At 29.4% G+C, this 18,153-nt stretch overlaps 1 protein-coding gene across 1 annotated transcript in view; it reads right to left on the bottom strand.

Annotated features, from left to right (window-relative positions):
- Positions 1-16,648, bottom strand: part of LOC119677054 (homeobox protein abdominal-A homolog) — a 36,044-nt gene extending 19,396 nt beyond the window's left edge. Inside the window, exon 1 of the mRNA XM_038088323.1 lies at positions 16,608-16,648. Within this exon, the coding sequence (XP_037944251.1) occupies positions 16,608-16,648 (41 nt within the window). The remainder of the gene's footprint in view (positions 1-16,607) is intronic.
- Between the last annotated feature and the right edge of the window lie 1,505 nt (positions 16,649-18,153).

Raw genomic sequence — 18,153 nt, forward strand, 5'->3', positions numbered from 1 at the left:
TTAAAGTCAGATACTAGATCACATTTTTTGACAATCGCAAGGCGCCAGCTGATAAGATGAATGCATTTTTCACTCTATATAACGTAGAAACTGTAAATAGTATATTGGTTACGTTACCAGGAGCATATCCAGTCTAAAGTCTCTTTACTCGTACAAAACTGTCAACATATCTGTTGTTAACTCAAATAAAGTATTTGGATTACTTCAAGCTTTTGGATTCCATTTTAACTTTCACAAATTCTTCTTTTTTGTAGGTAAATCGCAAAAATATCGCTCCTACCTTTCATATATACACCTTTCCTCGATCCTACAAAAGGGGAGTTAAGGTCTCTGTCAGAAGCTTGTCAGTTATTATTATTATTATTTAATATCAATAATTATGAATAATATTGAGTATCTCGTTATCGTGATAGTGAGTTTGTAGCAAAAATGTTTAAATCCTTTGAAGAAAGTGTTAAAGGCACCATCTACCACAAACTTATCTACTATTTCGTCATCGTCGAATATTGTATAGCTATGTATCCAGACAAGTGAATATATTACAGAAACGTTGAGGTTCTTAAAAAGTCATTAAAATACCTTCTGCCGTAAGCTTGTCAGATATTTCACTATCATAGAATTTGTCTCGGTGATCACAAGTGGGTATTCTGCGAAAAAGTTCAGTTCTTACGAAAAGAGTTAAAGAAATCCTGTGTCCAAAGCTAGTCAATTGTTTTGTTACCATAATATCTTTTATTGTCGTCAGAAGTGGATATATCTCAAAGAGGTTTGAGGGCTATGAAGGAATTTAAGACAGCCTCTTTCAAAAGTTTATCAGTTGCTTTGTTACTGTAGAATCTCCACTTTTGACCAAATGGGGTTTGCCATTAAAACATAATAGAAGCAGAGTTGTTACGCTGGACTAATAATTAATATTTTTTCACTGTCTTAGTAGTGGTTTTTAATATTTAACTTTGAGTGTTTTCTAATTTTAGTGTGTGCAAATACTAATATAGCACTTATTTTTCCAGCTTCCCTTGCGTTCACCTCAAAATTGGTGTTGATATAATCTGCCTGACTATAATCTACTTTAAAAATATTTTTTTTTGAATAACTGAAGTGATTTAAAGAAATTTCGCTTTCTCTACCTTTAAGATTTTTGCAAAAGATGAAAAAGTATCTTAACGCAAGTATTGAAAAAATTTCACCACAAAGTGCGTTCCTTACTGAGGGCGGAGTCACGCGTGAAATAAAATTTAATTGAATGGGATTCAAAGTGAGATTAGTGCAATTAATTTAACTTACACTTGATTGCAATTGAGTGTTCGGAACTTGAAAATACTACGAAAAAATCAAATTACAATCAGAAACCACAAAAAAAGAAAAAAACAAAAGATTAAAGTCAAACGTTAGTAGTCTAGAGCAATTGGAAAAATTAAATATTATCTTACCCCATGCCAAAAGGGGTGGTGTTCTAAGATTAAATTGGTAGTTATGGCAGTGGTTATAATATTAAAGTTGCTTGCGAACTAATTTTGCGCACTGACAATCGAAAAGCAGTAAATCTGTCAATTAAATTGCCCACAGGGGGTGCAGAGGTACCTGTGAACATATGAGTTACTAGTGTGGGACAATACTCAACCCAATCGAAGAGATATACGTATACGTATACATCTTCGATATATATGCTTGCTCGAGAAGTAGGTGGGTTTAGCATGGAGTTATTGTGCAAGGTAGTCGGCAGTTGTTGGAATCGTCATACTTACAAACGTACAGATGTCACAAATACTCGTGCATTGGAGTGAGTCGAATACATTGGAGTGAGTGGCAGGAGGAGAAGTATTGGTAGTTGTGTGATTATTACGTGCATCTTCGCATCTGTTTGTAAAGATAATATTGATGATTGTGGTAACACAAATGCGCAATTGAAATGCAATTTCAAAAACAAAACACACAAACAGGCATGCAGAACTGGAACTGATTTCAAGAAACATGGGAAGGGAGTTTTATCATATGTTGAGGTGTCCTCCGCTATGGCAGGAACTGAAACTGAAACTAAAACTCTAACTGAATCTGCAGCTACAGCTGAACTGGAAGGCAGAAGGCGGAAGGCACAAGGCACATGGCAGTGGCAGTGGCAGATGACGTTAAATGTTGTATTGCATTTGGTGTTGAATTTTAATTTTCTTTGCCCAAGCCTTGGTTTGAGGCAATCAGAATTTAATTGCTTTTATGTGGTAATTCAGTAGGAAGGCGTGAAACTCTAAATTTAGTAGCAAAAATAACATAGACGGTATGGCGTTATCAAGAAAATCTACTGAGAAAGAACAAAATCCAAATAATTAAAATGCGTAGATTAATTAAAAGGGTTTTAAAAGTATTTGGCACTGCTTGAAATTAAATGGAAAAAAAAAATAAAAATGATTAAAATAATTTACTTGATATATTAGATATAGTTGAATAACTATTTATTCAAAACTATCATACTTGAAGGGCTTAGTATACGAGTAAACTCTATGAATATATTGGAAATATTTTTAAAATGGAGCAAACATATATTTTTATATTATTATAGTATATAATGATAAATAAATATCATTTTATTTCTTTTATTTTAATTTTTTTTTTATTTGAATTAATATTATTATTGCGTTTTATTTAATTTAATTTATAATAATTTTATATATTATATTATTTGTATTGTATATTTGATAAAATTAAATAATATATCGTATTTAGCAGATTTATATTTGAAGAATATCTATTTCATTAAATTGTTTATATTTTACATTAATTTAAATTATATCTATATTATTTTATATTTTATATTTAAAATTAAATTATTTTAATTTGTTTATTATTTTATTTTATTTTAATATATTTTTTTTTTATTTTATTATTTTTAACTTTAGTTGAAATTACTTTTTTATGTTTTTTAATTTTATTTAATATTATTTTGTTTCATTTATTTAGTTTTATGATATTACTTTTTATATAATTTTAAATATTTCAGCTAATATTATTTTGCTATATTTGATTTATTCTAAATTAATTTTATATAATTTTATTTTATTTGATTTTATGTTTTTTATTTTGTATATATTACTTCATTCTTATTTATTTTATATAAAATATATTATGTGGGCTTATTGTTTTTTATTTTATTTCATATTACTTACTTTTATTTGAATTTATGGTTTCTTATTTTATTTTATATTATCTTATTAAAAACTATATCATTTAAATGATATTAATTAGTAAGCAATTGCTTAAATGAAGGTTTATTAGCATAAAGATTGCATATCCCTAAGCACCAAAGAAGTACCTATACATTATATTATAATGTGGAGATAAGATAATACCAAACCTAAATGTTCGCTAGGTAACAATGTCCTTACAGTTCTGAGCATAGCACCTTGACTATCATTAAGTTATAATGACTTAAGCTGTAATTTTAAGTAATTCTTATATTGCGTTTAAGTCAGGTGCTAAATAAAATTACCAGAAAGGTACGAAAATATTTAGCTTAAGTAATGTACACATGTTCAAGTTAGTAAGTAGTTAACTACTTACTTAATATTAATCAATATTAAACTTAAGATATTGTTATTGAGGCTTTGAAAGTTTTCATACATTTATATAGTATAAATATATATAGTATATAGTATAAGTATATAATATCAATTATGAGTCAATTATGGGTTAAAGATGTCAACTTCTAAGTAATATGGTCTGCTAGAATGTTTTTGTGATAATTGTATTTTTAATTCAAAAACTATCTGATATTAAACTTTATTTTTTCATAATTAATAAAAGTATTTTAAATAAACAATTGCTAATTTTATAAAAAAAAGAGTTTATTTACTACAGTTTTTTCCACTCCATATATAAAAAAATATTGAAAATTGTGTTATATATTGCTTTTTAATTTCTATTCATGATCAAAACATTTATCAAAATAAAATGAAAATAATAACATCCTTTCATAATTTATATTCTTCGGGGAATAAAGTGAATAAACTGTTTTGTTGAAAATGACTTAGAGGTGAAGAACAACGGCTTTTTCTCTGATTACATAGCAGGAGGATCAACATGCAGTTAATGCATGCATTTAATATCAAGTTCAACGATCTTGGCAATTTTCGGGATTTTATATGCATTCAATCTTATGTTATTTATACTCGTAACTACTCTTCACTGTTCCATCTACCAACGCCGCATTATCGAAGACAATGTATGAAAATGAAAACTTTATGTACACGCACTGATCTCCGATACGATCGATATAATACCACCGAAATTGTTACGTGCCATGCTGGAAGCAGGCAACCTTTATGGCGATAAAATCAACTCATACTGTAGAGTTGAGGAGTTAAGAGGAGTTGAGAGGAGTTGAGTGGAGTTGGGAAGAGTCTTAGTATCAGCAAGAAAACAAAATGAATTTAATAATAATGTAAAAATTTGGGCAATTGTTTGAAAGCAAATCATCTTTTATATGGTATATGTGTTTTTAATACGAGTATTTCGGAACGAGTTTGGTAGCATGAAATATTTCTTAAAGATGATTACTGCAGAAATGCGGGGCAGTGCGTGTTACTTGGAATTGGTCAATCTTCAGTGTGTGTTGCTTGGTGAGGTGAGGTGAGTGGAGTAAAAGTTGCGCACGCGCATCTTGACTTGCATGTGAAGACGTTGATATCATTCATTGGCTCGCAGGTAGATTAACAGGTACACTTCTCCACTTCAACGCGACATAATGGCTGCACTTACTGACACTGTAGAGCCGGAGTGGAGCGTTTTCTCCCGATTATTAAAATGCTTATCGCAGATAAGTTTATTATATATATTTTTCTTTTTTATTAGGCATTAAGGTTTCGTTACTTGTTTTAAATATTTTATTTTATTTTATTTTTTTTTTTTTTTTGAATAAAATGGCAGCTTGTTTCGAGACTTTAGCAAAACTTTAGCAACGTAGCAGATTTAATGTAATTCATAATATAATATTCTCTTCTGTTGTATTGAAGTTACCCTACTGGATTCGTATTAGTGTTATTTTTATTAAAATTAATGTGTTCATATAAAGAAAACAAAATGTTTTCTTATTTTTATGCTAATGATCTCATCAACATTTATAATTATGCCATCGTTCGCACAAGCTGACCGAACTGTGTCGACCCTCAATACGTATACTCGTATACTTGTGTTATGTGGATATTTAAATATTATTTCATCATAATAACTCAATTAATATGAATACATATTCCCCCATTTTTAGAAATCTATGAACGTCTCAGCCAAATTTGAGCTCAGCACGCGATTTGCTTGTGAACGTTAGGCTAGTAAACGCCTCTGCATCAATTCAAATATATTTGAATAATCAACGTCTCTATTCAATAGTTCTGTTATGTTCGTCGCGCTGTTGGTGAATATTCATCTATAAAACAAAATGCTGATAAAACTAGAAACGGAAAAATGAAGTTATACTCGCACAGCGATATGTCATGACATATAAACGAATATTAAACTTTATATGAGAATCAGATATGCTCCAAAATGACCATTATTGGTCAAACGTCGTTTAGGGTTATAAATAAAGTAGCTGTCAAGTTGTTTGATATCTCAGTGATATATCGATATCGATTGTGAAGAAAAATAAGCGGGAAGTATATGTTTATGTACTCGTATTTATAAAGAATTATTAGCGAAAGCACAGACAAAGTCCAAGTTGATTGAGACGCAATAGATAATAAAGAGAACAAATATTAACGCCCGCTACTGAGTCACTACACACTCGAAGTTCAGTCTCGTCCCTACTTGGCTGCATATGTACATTTAGAAAATTTCGAAATAAATCTTTGAAAAATGTTCAAGTTTAGCATTATACTTTGCAATATACTCTGCAATCCAAAGCTCATATGCTACTTTTTGCTTTGCAATATATTTTCAATTTCAAACTTCATTTCACAAAAACTAAAGCAAATAAGTTTTGATGTTTATTCAAGTGGCGCATGAGGACGTCTCCAGTCGCCATAAAGAATTTTATGGCACTACTGAATCATATGTTGCTGATTATACAGTGAGGACACAACTCTATGTATTTTGTATGGAATGGGAGTGAAATTGTTTAAATGAGCGTAAACTGCAGTATTATAATAAAGTAAAAAACTTTATAATGGCATGACAGATATTAGACATATTTTTATTAGAATTATTTGATTTGATTCAATTTTATAAGTTATCAATTATAAGTACTTGAAACTATTACGTGCTGAAAGATACAGAACAGTTTTAAGAGTTTAGCAAATCAAATTTAATAATTTTCCAATTATATATATATTCGAAATTATTATGTGTTAAAACTTTTAACTTAAAAGTCATAGAATTATAGATTTTTATAGATTTAAGCAAATAAGTTATTAGAGAGGTGATAGAAACTCTAACTCAGTCGTAAGTAACAATAATGGTAATAATAAGTAATAAAACTGTTACTTTATAAAAAAAGGAAAGCAGATATTAGGGATGCATATGAGGATATAAGTGATATAACGATCTGAAAAATAACTATTGCTCTGATGTTTAAATTTAGCTTAACATTTAGTTTAATATAATACATCTGCTACTTTAAGGGTCTCCTTTTTTGAGGAACTTGAGCAAATCCTGGACCTCCGCCTAAAAAGTATTTAAAGCTTATAGTATGTTTTCACTGCTAACTTACCCAGTTACTTATGTGCTACTAACTAAGTAAATTTCATTAACCATACAAAAAACTTTAATACTTTTTTACTTACTTAAAAATAAAGTAAGGAAAATTTAACCAAAAATGTCGAATGAGCGCTTAAAAATAAATTTCCCAAAAGGGAAGTTATCAAAATTTAAAATGTTTGTTAAACAAACATACTGAAAACTGAAACATACATAGATTTAATAAAATCTTTACTTTTATTAAATGAATACGTATTAGAAATATAAAATATATAAATATAAATGATCTGATACATCAATTACATATTTAATTTGTACATCAAATTTAATGTGCATACAACATACAGAAGACGTTCAAAAACTCCCTCCGAAGAAGCTGGTTCGAGGAAGCCGATCGCAGTGCATAAAGGCCTTAGCTTAACCGATAAACCATTACCATTACTTAAGTAACTTATTAAGTAAGCAGAGTGGAAACATGGTATTCGCCAAAGATTTAAGATGATTCTTAAGACTCTGAGTATATTATACAGCAACACTATGGGACAATAGGTTCAAGTGAATTCTTAGCACGTCCCATATAACCTAACCTAATCTAACATATATTAAAATATACCGCCTTCAGTTTAATGGAATACTATTTTTGACGCCTTATAGGAGAATGCTCTCTATTTGAGTTCATTTAAAAATGTTGATATTGTTAGAAAAATTTTGTCTAAAAAGTTTTGAGTTTAAGGAAGTATTTAGGTACTAATTAGTGTAATTTTCGACAACTTTACTTAGAATACTCTGTTCTTTTTCTTGGAATACAAATAAAAATAAAAACCATTTCATTTTATCATTTAAATTATGATATATATGATATGTGAAATGATATATTTGAAAAACGAATAACCAGAGAACCAGAATAGTTTAAATAAGTATTAAGTATTTAGGTATTTAAAAGCAGTATATGTCAACATATTTTATTAAATCCAAATCTCCAAATCAATTTTTGAACCAATTTAAGTAAGAGGACATATTAGATGCCAAGAATAATTACTTGACTCAAAATATACGATATATATATATTAATAAGCAACTAACTTTTGTTACAACGATTATTCTATGTATGTGATTTCATATAATAATATATTATTAACTAAATAATCTTTACACATATAGCCTAAGGTTCTATTTTAAATCTAATAACAATGTGATATTAATGATAACCACTTCATTTTTAATTTTTTTTTACTTAATTTTTATCTTTATCTTACTAAATGTTTTTATTTTAATCCATCAAGCTCAGATTTTTTTTTTTTTTTTTGAAAATGAATTTTTTCTGAACTTTATGCAAAATTTTTATCTGTAAACATTTCAGTGTTGGATCTCGACTAAGTTCATTTTTTTTTTAAAGTAATTATTTCATTAACTCCCTCATCCATAATAATAGTCCACACCGCACTTGCAACACAGTTGCTGATCGTTTTTACTACAATAGACACGCCTTCCAGTGCAACCTGATCGTGTTAAGTGCCAGGCAATGCATCAACGGCTCAAAGCCACGAGATTGACTGAACGGAAAGGAGTGTACTAGACACCAGTTAAGTGTTGAAAAACTTTTTGTTTTTATTTTTAAAATTAACGTAGATTTATTAATATAAAATTCGTTAACATATAACACATAAACCACACTGTATCTGAAGTAAGTCAAATAATGTTCGCTATCTGAGTTTTAGTTAAAAATTAGTTTTAGATAAAATTAGCTAAGCAGGTGTTAGTTTATTTAGGCAATTATCGTTAATTGGTTATTTAAGATTTCAAAGTCTTAAATTGAAATATTATCTCAATTTTAAAAATCAAATTTTGATTAAATTTAATAATAAATTGTATGAAATGATTTATAAAAAAATTCTGAAGTGGAAGTTTGATTTGTTTTTCAAAATTCTTCAAATTTTTTACATAAATTAATTTTAAGTTGATTTTTAACGTATGATTTTTGACAATTAAGATTAAATTCTTAACCGAAACTATAGTTTTCAATAGAGAAAGAGAGAATAGTAGAGATATTACGAATTAATATTGAAAGTATTGTACATATTGAATAACATAGAGTTTACTAATATAAATTTATTGCTAATTTTCAACTAATCCATTTAACTCCACTCGCTTAGCTTAAAAATTGTTACAAAATCCATTCAAATACGCTATAGAGGTTTTGTAAGTCTAAGTGTAAACACATTAATTTAGTCAAAGAAGTTTAATATTTAAGGAATTTTTTAATTATTATAAAAAGATTTTAATTTTATAATTTTCAATATATTCTTAGCTTAAATATAAATTCACTACTCTACACACAAAAAGTTTGTTACAAGTGTGTTATTTACGATTTTCGTAAAAAATTTTATAAAACTGTACATTCTATAGAAAAATTTCAGAAATAATAAAAAAAGTTATAAATCAATCGTATTATTCTCTGTTGTTCAAAATGTATAGTCCACATAGAGTGCAATACAAGTATTATAGTGCTTGACCCAATTCTGAATGCATTTCTCATAGGCTGATTAGGATATGACCTTTAACTCCTTCAGCTTTAAATAGAAATATAGTGAGATGGACAGTAAGACACCTCTTAATCCAATTGTCTTATCATACTGATGAAAAGAAAATACATTTTCATATCGTATCTGACATCTTCTTCAACTTTTTTGCATCCTTTCAGGATGTTGAGAGGTTAAACACCTCATAATCCAATAGCCTTATCACACTAACAGTATCGTCTTATCGCAACTGATATCTATTTTAACGCATTACAATATACATAGGATGGGTGATATATTCGAAAGAAAGTTAGATATTCATTTGGACTTATATTAAAATATTTATTGGTCTCCTTAGTAAAATAAAAACAGAATCTCAATCCATTTTTTTTTTTTGTTTTGCACAGTTAACATTTCAAAAGCCTTTAAGACTATAATATTTATTGTCTAACCATATAATTAAATCCTAAATGCACTTCTTACCCCTAACGAATTGTAGAATGACTGCAATATCATTATACACAATCGCCTCTACCGCACGGTAACTTCTCTTTCCATAGTTTTGAGCAATTAAATTAAAATTTTTTCACTCCTTAAAAATGTAATTAAAAATGAATCTGAAGAAACTCCAACCAGACCAATATGCAAAGTAGGTTTTCATTACGCGTTTCCTTAATATTAACTACAATATCTACCCACATTAGGTATGTACGTATTGTTGAAAGGACTGAAAGCATATTTTGCCGCAACTAAGGATTACCGAATAAAAGTAAAGTATCCTTGAATTTAGAGAATTTGGCAAAAGCGAAAAATGTAACAAACTAAGAAAGGAAATGGAAATTATAGTAACAGCTTGTTGATATTATGTAAGGAAGTACTAGGTGGTAACACCAGTTTCTACTATTTATTAATAAAAAAATATTTTAGATATTTTTCAATGATTTAATATTCTTCTAACTTAATACCGTTAGTAAATATCAAATATCCCTTTATCTAATAAAGTAACTATTTCAAATTGTTTGAGAAATATATCACAAATCACACACAACATACTGCTAAGCTCTTCCTACTACATTTCATGACGTTGACATTTTTTATGAAAACCAATATTAAATTTAAGGTTTCAATGGATAATAAATTTTAAAATTTTTCCTATACATATTTTTTTATTTCCAACCGTGCACCTTAACACATTCTCGGATTGTGTCCAATAGATGATAGTCATATGTGTATTCGCACATATGCACCACGCTAATATCCTTAAATTATGTGAAAGGCTGCCAGTGGGAAGAGATTTTCCAACAATGATTTATAGTTTAAATAAATATTTTTTAATATTAATATATGCAATAATAAAATATCCTTTTGCAAAGATTGGTTTTAATATCAACTTTTTAGGATTGTAAAAAATGTAGAGGACCAGGAAACATACATGTGACAGTGGTTTGCAGAAAATGCTAAAATGCTATATAAATTTTAAATGTAAACCTCTTCCAATAAGCAGTTTTTCTAAAGGCACCCTTAAAAATACAATATATTAAATAAATTTTAATATATTTGTTAAAAGAATGTCTTAAAAAATGCATAAAGAATGCGAAAATGTATTTTAATATATGTCCTAAGGCATAACTTAAATAAATCATATTATAGGACATTGTATTTTGGTATGTGGGCTTTAAGGAAGAGAGAGGGTGAACCAATTGCATAAATTTTGAAACATATTATTAATATATAAACAGTATTAATGTGCAATTGATTGAATTTCATGATACCTGAAGAACTACTTTACTATTGTAAAAACAATTGTATTCGGTATAGATTTTTATATTATACTGATATAATATAGATTATATTGTGAAAGCATTAATTGCTACAAAGAAAGACTCAGCAGTAGATAGAAAGTAGCAACAAAGAAACGAAGGGACTCCCAATAGTTGACAAAATAGGCCCTAAATCCATGTTACACATTAGAAAGAAGAATTGGACGAAAATCCTACAAGCAAGAACACCGAATCTATTCGTTGGTTTAGACTATCAACGTAAACTGATAGCGTTAAGTGATACTTCATAAAATGGAGACACAAACGAATTAACAGTAATTAATTGAACTTAGGTTACTGGCAATCTCAAGAGTCTAGTTACGCTTATTGGCTCATTGTGTTACTGTGAAAGAACCAAGCGGCTTAAACACCACATTGAACTTTTGGTAAAGCCTATAAAGCTCTTAGCGGGAGATTCTGCAACTAGACAATATTTCAAATAAAGAAGCCTTTAATATAGTAAACAGGTGTGTCCTGGAAACCAACAAAGCAGATGTAAGACACTTTCATCGACCTCTCCACTACTGCGACAGGAATGAATACATGAGAAATTTGATCTTCTAGAATGATTTCTAATATCTATCACAATATCAATTATACGTAGTATCTCAATGAAAGTGCAAAATATTCAGATTCTTCATTGCTTTCGAATAATTAGATCAGGTCGGGGTAGTAACAAATAACCAGTTTTAAATAATAACCAGTAAATAATACAAGAAGAAGATTGTTGGAAATGCCAAATCTGTTCGCGATAGTGAAAAAGATACAATACTGGGGCAGTAACAAAGAAGATGTGAAGAACTTTCCTAGTCCTCTTCACAATTGTGACAAGAATAAAAAAACAAGAAATTCAATGTTCTAGCATGGGTCCCCTAATCGGCTGTGACCTGTCAACAAATTTAATTTTTGAGGGTTATCCAATGAGAGTGCGGTATGCACAGATTCTTTAGGTGTTTCGTATGATTATCTCAAGAGCCCCGTCTGGCTAGCTCGTGTTCCTTAATACCAATAACTAATAAACTATATGGAATCGAAGGGAAATGTTAAAAAATCAAAGCTGTTGTATGGAAAGAAAAAGAATACATCGTGTTAATTCTCTATTTACTATAACTCGGATTATTAGTTTCTTAAGAATAACATTAATTATTATTTTTATACTTTTTAACTATTATTATTGATATTTATTAATAAAGCGTTTTATTCAAAATTTTAATATTTTAAAATTTACAATAATACTCAAAACGTGTTCATTTTATCAACTTAAGGCCATTTTTTTTTTATCATATATAAAGAACTTTTACTGCACCAAACTTTTCTCAACTCCTTCGTTTATTATCTGAATTAAGTTTTGTCGAAGTGAATTTATGTTGGATTTTTTTCTCTCCGGAAATATGGTTGCATTACTTTCTGCAGACAAGTGTGAAATTGCATTTGAACGCATTAGTGCAACTTATTAACTGCATAATATATGCAGTGTTTTCTTGAGAAATTGTGATAAACTTTGCATACATATGCATATGCATGTGTACTATATGTGTATAAAATGGGTATTATAAATATTAAAAAATATTTGACTTCATGTGAATATACGAAGTCATATATATTTTAAACTATACCGTATATCTAGTACTTTCAGTAAATTTTCGAAAATTTTGTGTTCAGCTCATATATATAAAAGAACAACACATTTATTATGTTCATTTGTGTTCATACATGTTCAAAACTCATACAAACATACCATACAAACACTTTGAATGTATGGTAGAAAGCAGGCTATACAGTATACACATGCACTGTAAACTGTGCTCTACGACCGAAAAGTATGCATTGTTATTTTGTACCATAATTTTTAGCTCAAATTTCTTTAAGAACATAAAGCAACGAAGCTTAACGTTTCCTAGTAGTTCTTCTAAGGCAACTTCTCCTTCCGGTAATGTGGGCAAAATTTCTTTTATGCTTCCGTTTAGTGCCTTTATGCAGTTTCGTTTCGTTTTGCATGCAAGTTAAGTGAATATAAAGCACCATTCAACATCACACAAAAAGTGGGAAAAGGTTAACATTAGAACGAGCAGAAAACCCAATTAGAAACGAGATATACGACACTTTAGTGAAGCAAGCATGGAACCACTTCACTCACATTCATACACGCATACATACTTTCATATATCTCAAATATGGGTATGCTTAGTTCTACGAAAGTGTATGGTATGTATGTATGCCGTTCATGACTATGATGGCAGCATGATGTGCTAAAATACAACAAAAGCAATACCAACTACAAAAACAACAACACAACAACAACAATAAAAAACGACACAATAATAATATAACATTTTACATAGCTAACAATGAAGCGTGTAATTACAATCTTTTGCTGTTTCATGCCTTTCACACTCACACACACACTCACACACACACACACACACAATTCTCCTCCTGTAATGTAGCTAGTAGCTACCTTAACAATATACTATATCCATCTATTCTTATGGGGTGTACGAGCACAATGAAACATGGGACATTTGTTACCCAAAAATCTCAAGCTTCTACTACCGTAAAATATAAGGTTTTGCGTGTGCCGCAACACTGTAAGCTGAAAGGATAACGAATGCATGGTAAAGGGTTACGACTAGAGAGGAGAAGTATTGTTGTTCAGTTCACTTGGTGAGGAAAGACGATATGAGCATGGGATTGTGTACGCGTCGCAGCGCATAATTACTTTACAAGTTCATTATAAACAATCATAAATCTATAAAACAAAACACAGAGCAACAAATGCGAAGATTACAAAGAACGAGAGAGTGAGGGAGTGAGAGAGAGAGAGAGAGAGGGACAGAGCGAGTGAGTGAGAAAAAGTGTGGTGTAAGAAATTATGTATAGAAATATAGTAAAAAGCTCAATAAAACACCTACGGCTGCACGCTGCTGCACTTTGGCTTGTAGCATTAAACTTGCCATGTCATTGAGTACAATAGAGACTTGCCATGGAGGAACCCCAGAAAAAAAATAAGAACAACTGCAAAAAAAAATCTTTAACACTTACTTTTGGCGCATTCTATTGTACCTTTTTTCCTTTTATTGTGTAGTGTGTAATGTGTCTTTTTGTTGTTGTTTTTTATTTTATTTATTTATCGAAATGCACATGTGTACTCGAAAAACAATGGAAAGTGTTTTTAGTAACAGAAATGTTCTTGATTGGGAAAAAAAAAACATCGATAGGGAAAATCATTTTTTTTTTGCTACAGTAGAGTTACCGTCAATTTTTCAGTTAGTTAATTATGTTTAACCCTTTAGCTCACAAGTTTTCTTTTTGTTTGAAAAATAATTGGAGCTAGTTATAAAGTAAACAAGTAATATTTGGTGCTTAAATTTGGGGACAACAGTTTAATAGTAGCCTGCCTTAAGATACTCTTAAGAACTAGACAGTGAAGTATATTTTCATGTAATTTTCATGTAAAGTAACCAAATATTATTAAGACATATGTTAGAACTAAATGTTTCATAGTAAGCAGCCTTCAGACCTTTTTGGTAACTAAAGTGTTAAGTATATTTATACGTTAATGAAGTAACCAATTATTATTAAAGTAAAATATTTTAATAAATAATTGCAACTTGTGACTTCAAGAAATTTAATACTTATGTATCACTTCAATTTATTTACTAATACTTTTTAGTTTATTAGTAATAAGAACCACTTATGTTTTCAGTAAACTGATTTAAGTAGTTTTAAAATTACTCAACTTACATATGTTCATTAAGGTAAACGTAATAAAATAAAGTACCATCTCATATCACAGGAAACCTTCTACGAAATTAATTTATAAAATAATAATCCACATACTTACTACATAAATATACCATCTTTATTATATAGTGATCAGTAAAGGTGTATATTGCTTTTTCAAAGAAAATAATTGGCTTGTTTTTTAACAATGGTACTACCACTAATTGATTGTTTTATTAACCCTTTTGTAATAAATTTTGAAATTGTACTCTTTTTAGGGTATTTCCGACTTACTCGATATAAATATGAGAAATAATTATTATGATAAGAAACCAAAATAATTTTAACTGTGGTGAAGGGGTGATATTTTCAGTATTTGCCGAATACAAGAAAAGGGAAATTTGTCTAAATGAAAGCCCCTTAATGTCTAAAAAATGGTTTATGTACCTAGCTCAACTCTTAACCCTAGTATGTATGACTAACAATGTGTAAATTTGCGCATTAATGTAAAAGTAATAGTTAGCTTATTTCGAAAAATGATTATATTTTAATAATATGCTTGAGGAAAAATAAATTAAAAAAATTCCCTAGGTAATCACACATTGATATACTAAGATATAAAATTAAGAAAGGAATTTTGAAAAATTTAAACAAAACTACAAAAATTTTGAGAAAAATTTGGGATCTAAAATATGTTATTGAGAATTCTTTAATTAAAATCCTATCTGAACTACTATAATTAAAGTACAAGAACTTATTCAGTATTAAATTAAAACATTTTTTATTTTGTAAAAATTTTTAAAAAAATTTCTGAGCTTTTAAAGTTAATTGTTTTTAGTTATGAAGGGTTTTTGACTTGAAATTTTTAATTTTAAAATGAATCACTTTAAGATAAAGGATTTTCGACTGCATGTTTTCACCGAGGAGATTTAGAGAATCTGTTTCGTCTGCGAGCTCACAACAACAAACGTCTTAAACGTTTTACTTTTGTCTTTAAAAAATAATAATTATTTTTGCGTTTTAAAATTAAAAGTAAAATGTACGAACTATATGGGTGTGGAAAAGTAAAACTCAAATAATAATAATAATAATTTTTTAAAAATATTAATTAAAATATATATACATATATTGGTATGAAGGCTTTCTATGATTCTTCACATTGGTCAAAATAGTGTTGCTCAGTAATAAACGTCAGAATTAACGCCTTTTAGGAGTAAATATATATATTTTTGTGCTGATATCTAAATATATTCATGCAAAAATTAAAACCTTTTTAATTTATAGGTACCAAAAGAGTAGTAAAGTTCCTACCTTTTGACAATTGTGATATGACCATCTGTATAACATGACCTTAAGTTAATTTTATTATTATTTTTTGCGTTTTATTTTAAAAGATAAATGATAAAAACAAATTACCAGATTTTTTAAAAATTAATAACTATTATGGTCCTAATTATGGTCCTTCCAATGTAATTCAAATCTATTAGTATTATAATTTTTTTATACTAAGTTGTAATATATTCGCCAGTTTCACGATTACTTAAATATTATTATTTTGCTTAAGCTTTTATTTCATATATATATATATCTATATATATAGATTTATATTAGTTGCTCAACAATGAAACAAAGTACATTATTATTTTAAATGGTGTGGGTAATAGAAATTTATTACTTTAAGAACTGTGTTAACTTAAAATATTTGATTTATGTTGAATATTGGATTTAGTAGTAGAAGATTTTTTAAGATGTTGCGATACTAGGCAGTGGCGGAAAAGCACTCAATGCTTGACACCTTTAACCGAAATAAATTTGCAAAACAAATTCTATTATAAATAACACTTTCACCCTAATGATTTATTACCCAATTTTACTGCCATGTTTTCTTAATTTCGCATTCGACATTTTCTTTTACAAGCGCTTCTCGACAAATGGTGGTAACCTAGCTCCATCCTTGAACTGAACAGTAGCACCAAAATCTACACCGACAACAACAACAACAGCAACATCGATGAGAACAACATCAGCACTTTTAGCAGTGCCAGAACTAGTGGAAGATCGAGTAGCAGTAGCAGTACCACTGCTGGCAATAGCAATAGCAGTGGCAGTGGCAGTGGCAGTGGTAGTGGTAGTGCCTGGCCTGTGCGTATGTGCCAAGTGGTGCATAGTCGCCCCTAACAATGAAGCAACATTAACATAGCGCAGTAATTCAACAAAATAAAATAAAACACGCACCAAAGCACATTCATCCCTCGAGAAATATTGCTTATTTGGCTTGTAATAATTCTTCTGGTTGCCATGCCGCAGCATCTTTTTTGGGCAACCATACTTCTCTTTTTCGAACATATTTCTTTCCTTCTTTCTGTTTTTTTTTTTTTTGTTTTTTTTTTGTTTTACATTGTGTTGTTTTTGTTTAATTTCATGCAGTACTGTGTGTGTGCACTGTGTGCGTGAGGGGGTTGAATGTGGAGGCGTGCAGCATTCCACCTTATAAGCCACTTTGTGTGTTGTAAGTCGTCTTTGCATTGAAAGAACTTTTTAAAAAATGTACCCAAACGCTTGAAACTAGGAGAAAGCAAGGAGAAAGTTTTATAAATTTAAAAGAAAAGCAAGACTAACAGCACACAGCTCAGCTGAAGAAAAAGAAGAACATTCGGTACGCAAACAATGAAGGCGCATTTTTCGTAGACACTTTTTAAGAAATATTTCATCGAAATGTGTCCCTGGTGTAACATTTAATATTAAAGGTGGGTGTTGTTGCCGGTAGTAGTTCACATAGTTGCTGGTATTATTATAAAACTGCTATCGGAGTTGAGTTAGTGGAAGAAGTTTGGGTGTACGCGCGCGTACGTACTACCCACTACCCACGCAACAGTAACAGCAGTCGCCGTGACACCAGCCGCCATATTAAAGAGAGACTACTGATAAATTAGCAATATTTTCAAGACATTGTTTCCAATGTGGGGAAATGCAAACGGCGGCGTTCTACAAATAAGCACACCGGGTGCAAGTTAATAAAACAAAAAAAAAAGAAAAGAAAATTTTTTTTGAAGAACAAAAAAAAAATTAAAAGAAAATCTGAAACAAAAATTTTCACAAAAACAAAAAACAACAAAAAAAATAAAATAAAATTATCAACTGCCATTGAAGCACGCGCCTTTCTTAAAAGTGTCCGCATTTTATGTTTCTTCTGCACTCGTTGGCTTGTAACGAGTAATTTTGTAAAAAGTTAAACTAATAAATCACAACTTAATTATAAGAGGGTATTAACTCATGCAAGACTAAGTAAGCAAGTTTTAAACTGGTTGCTTGGGTGGACGTGACACTGGCGAAATTTTTAGGATGCAGCACCCACAAGTAATCCCCAACAACAAATGCAAACAAATTTCGTAATTATATTTCATGCGATT

Source organism: Teleopsis dalmanni, chromosome 2, assembly GCF_002237135.1.
Source record: "Teleopsis dalmanni isolate 2A chromosome 2, ASM223713v2, whole genome shotgun sequence".
Taxonomy (NCBI): Eukaryota; Metazoa; Arthropoda; class Insecta; order Diptera; family Diopsidae; genus Teleopsis; species Teleopsis dalmanni.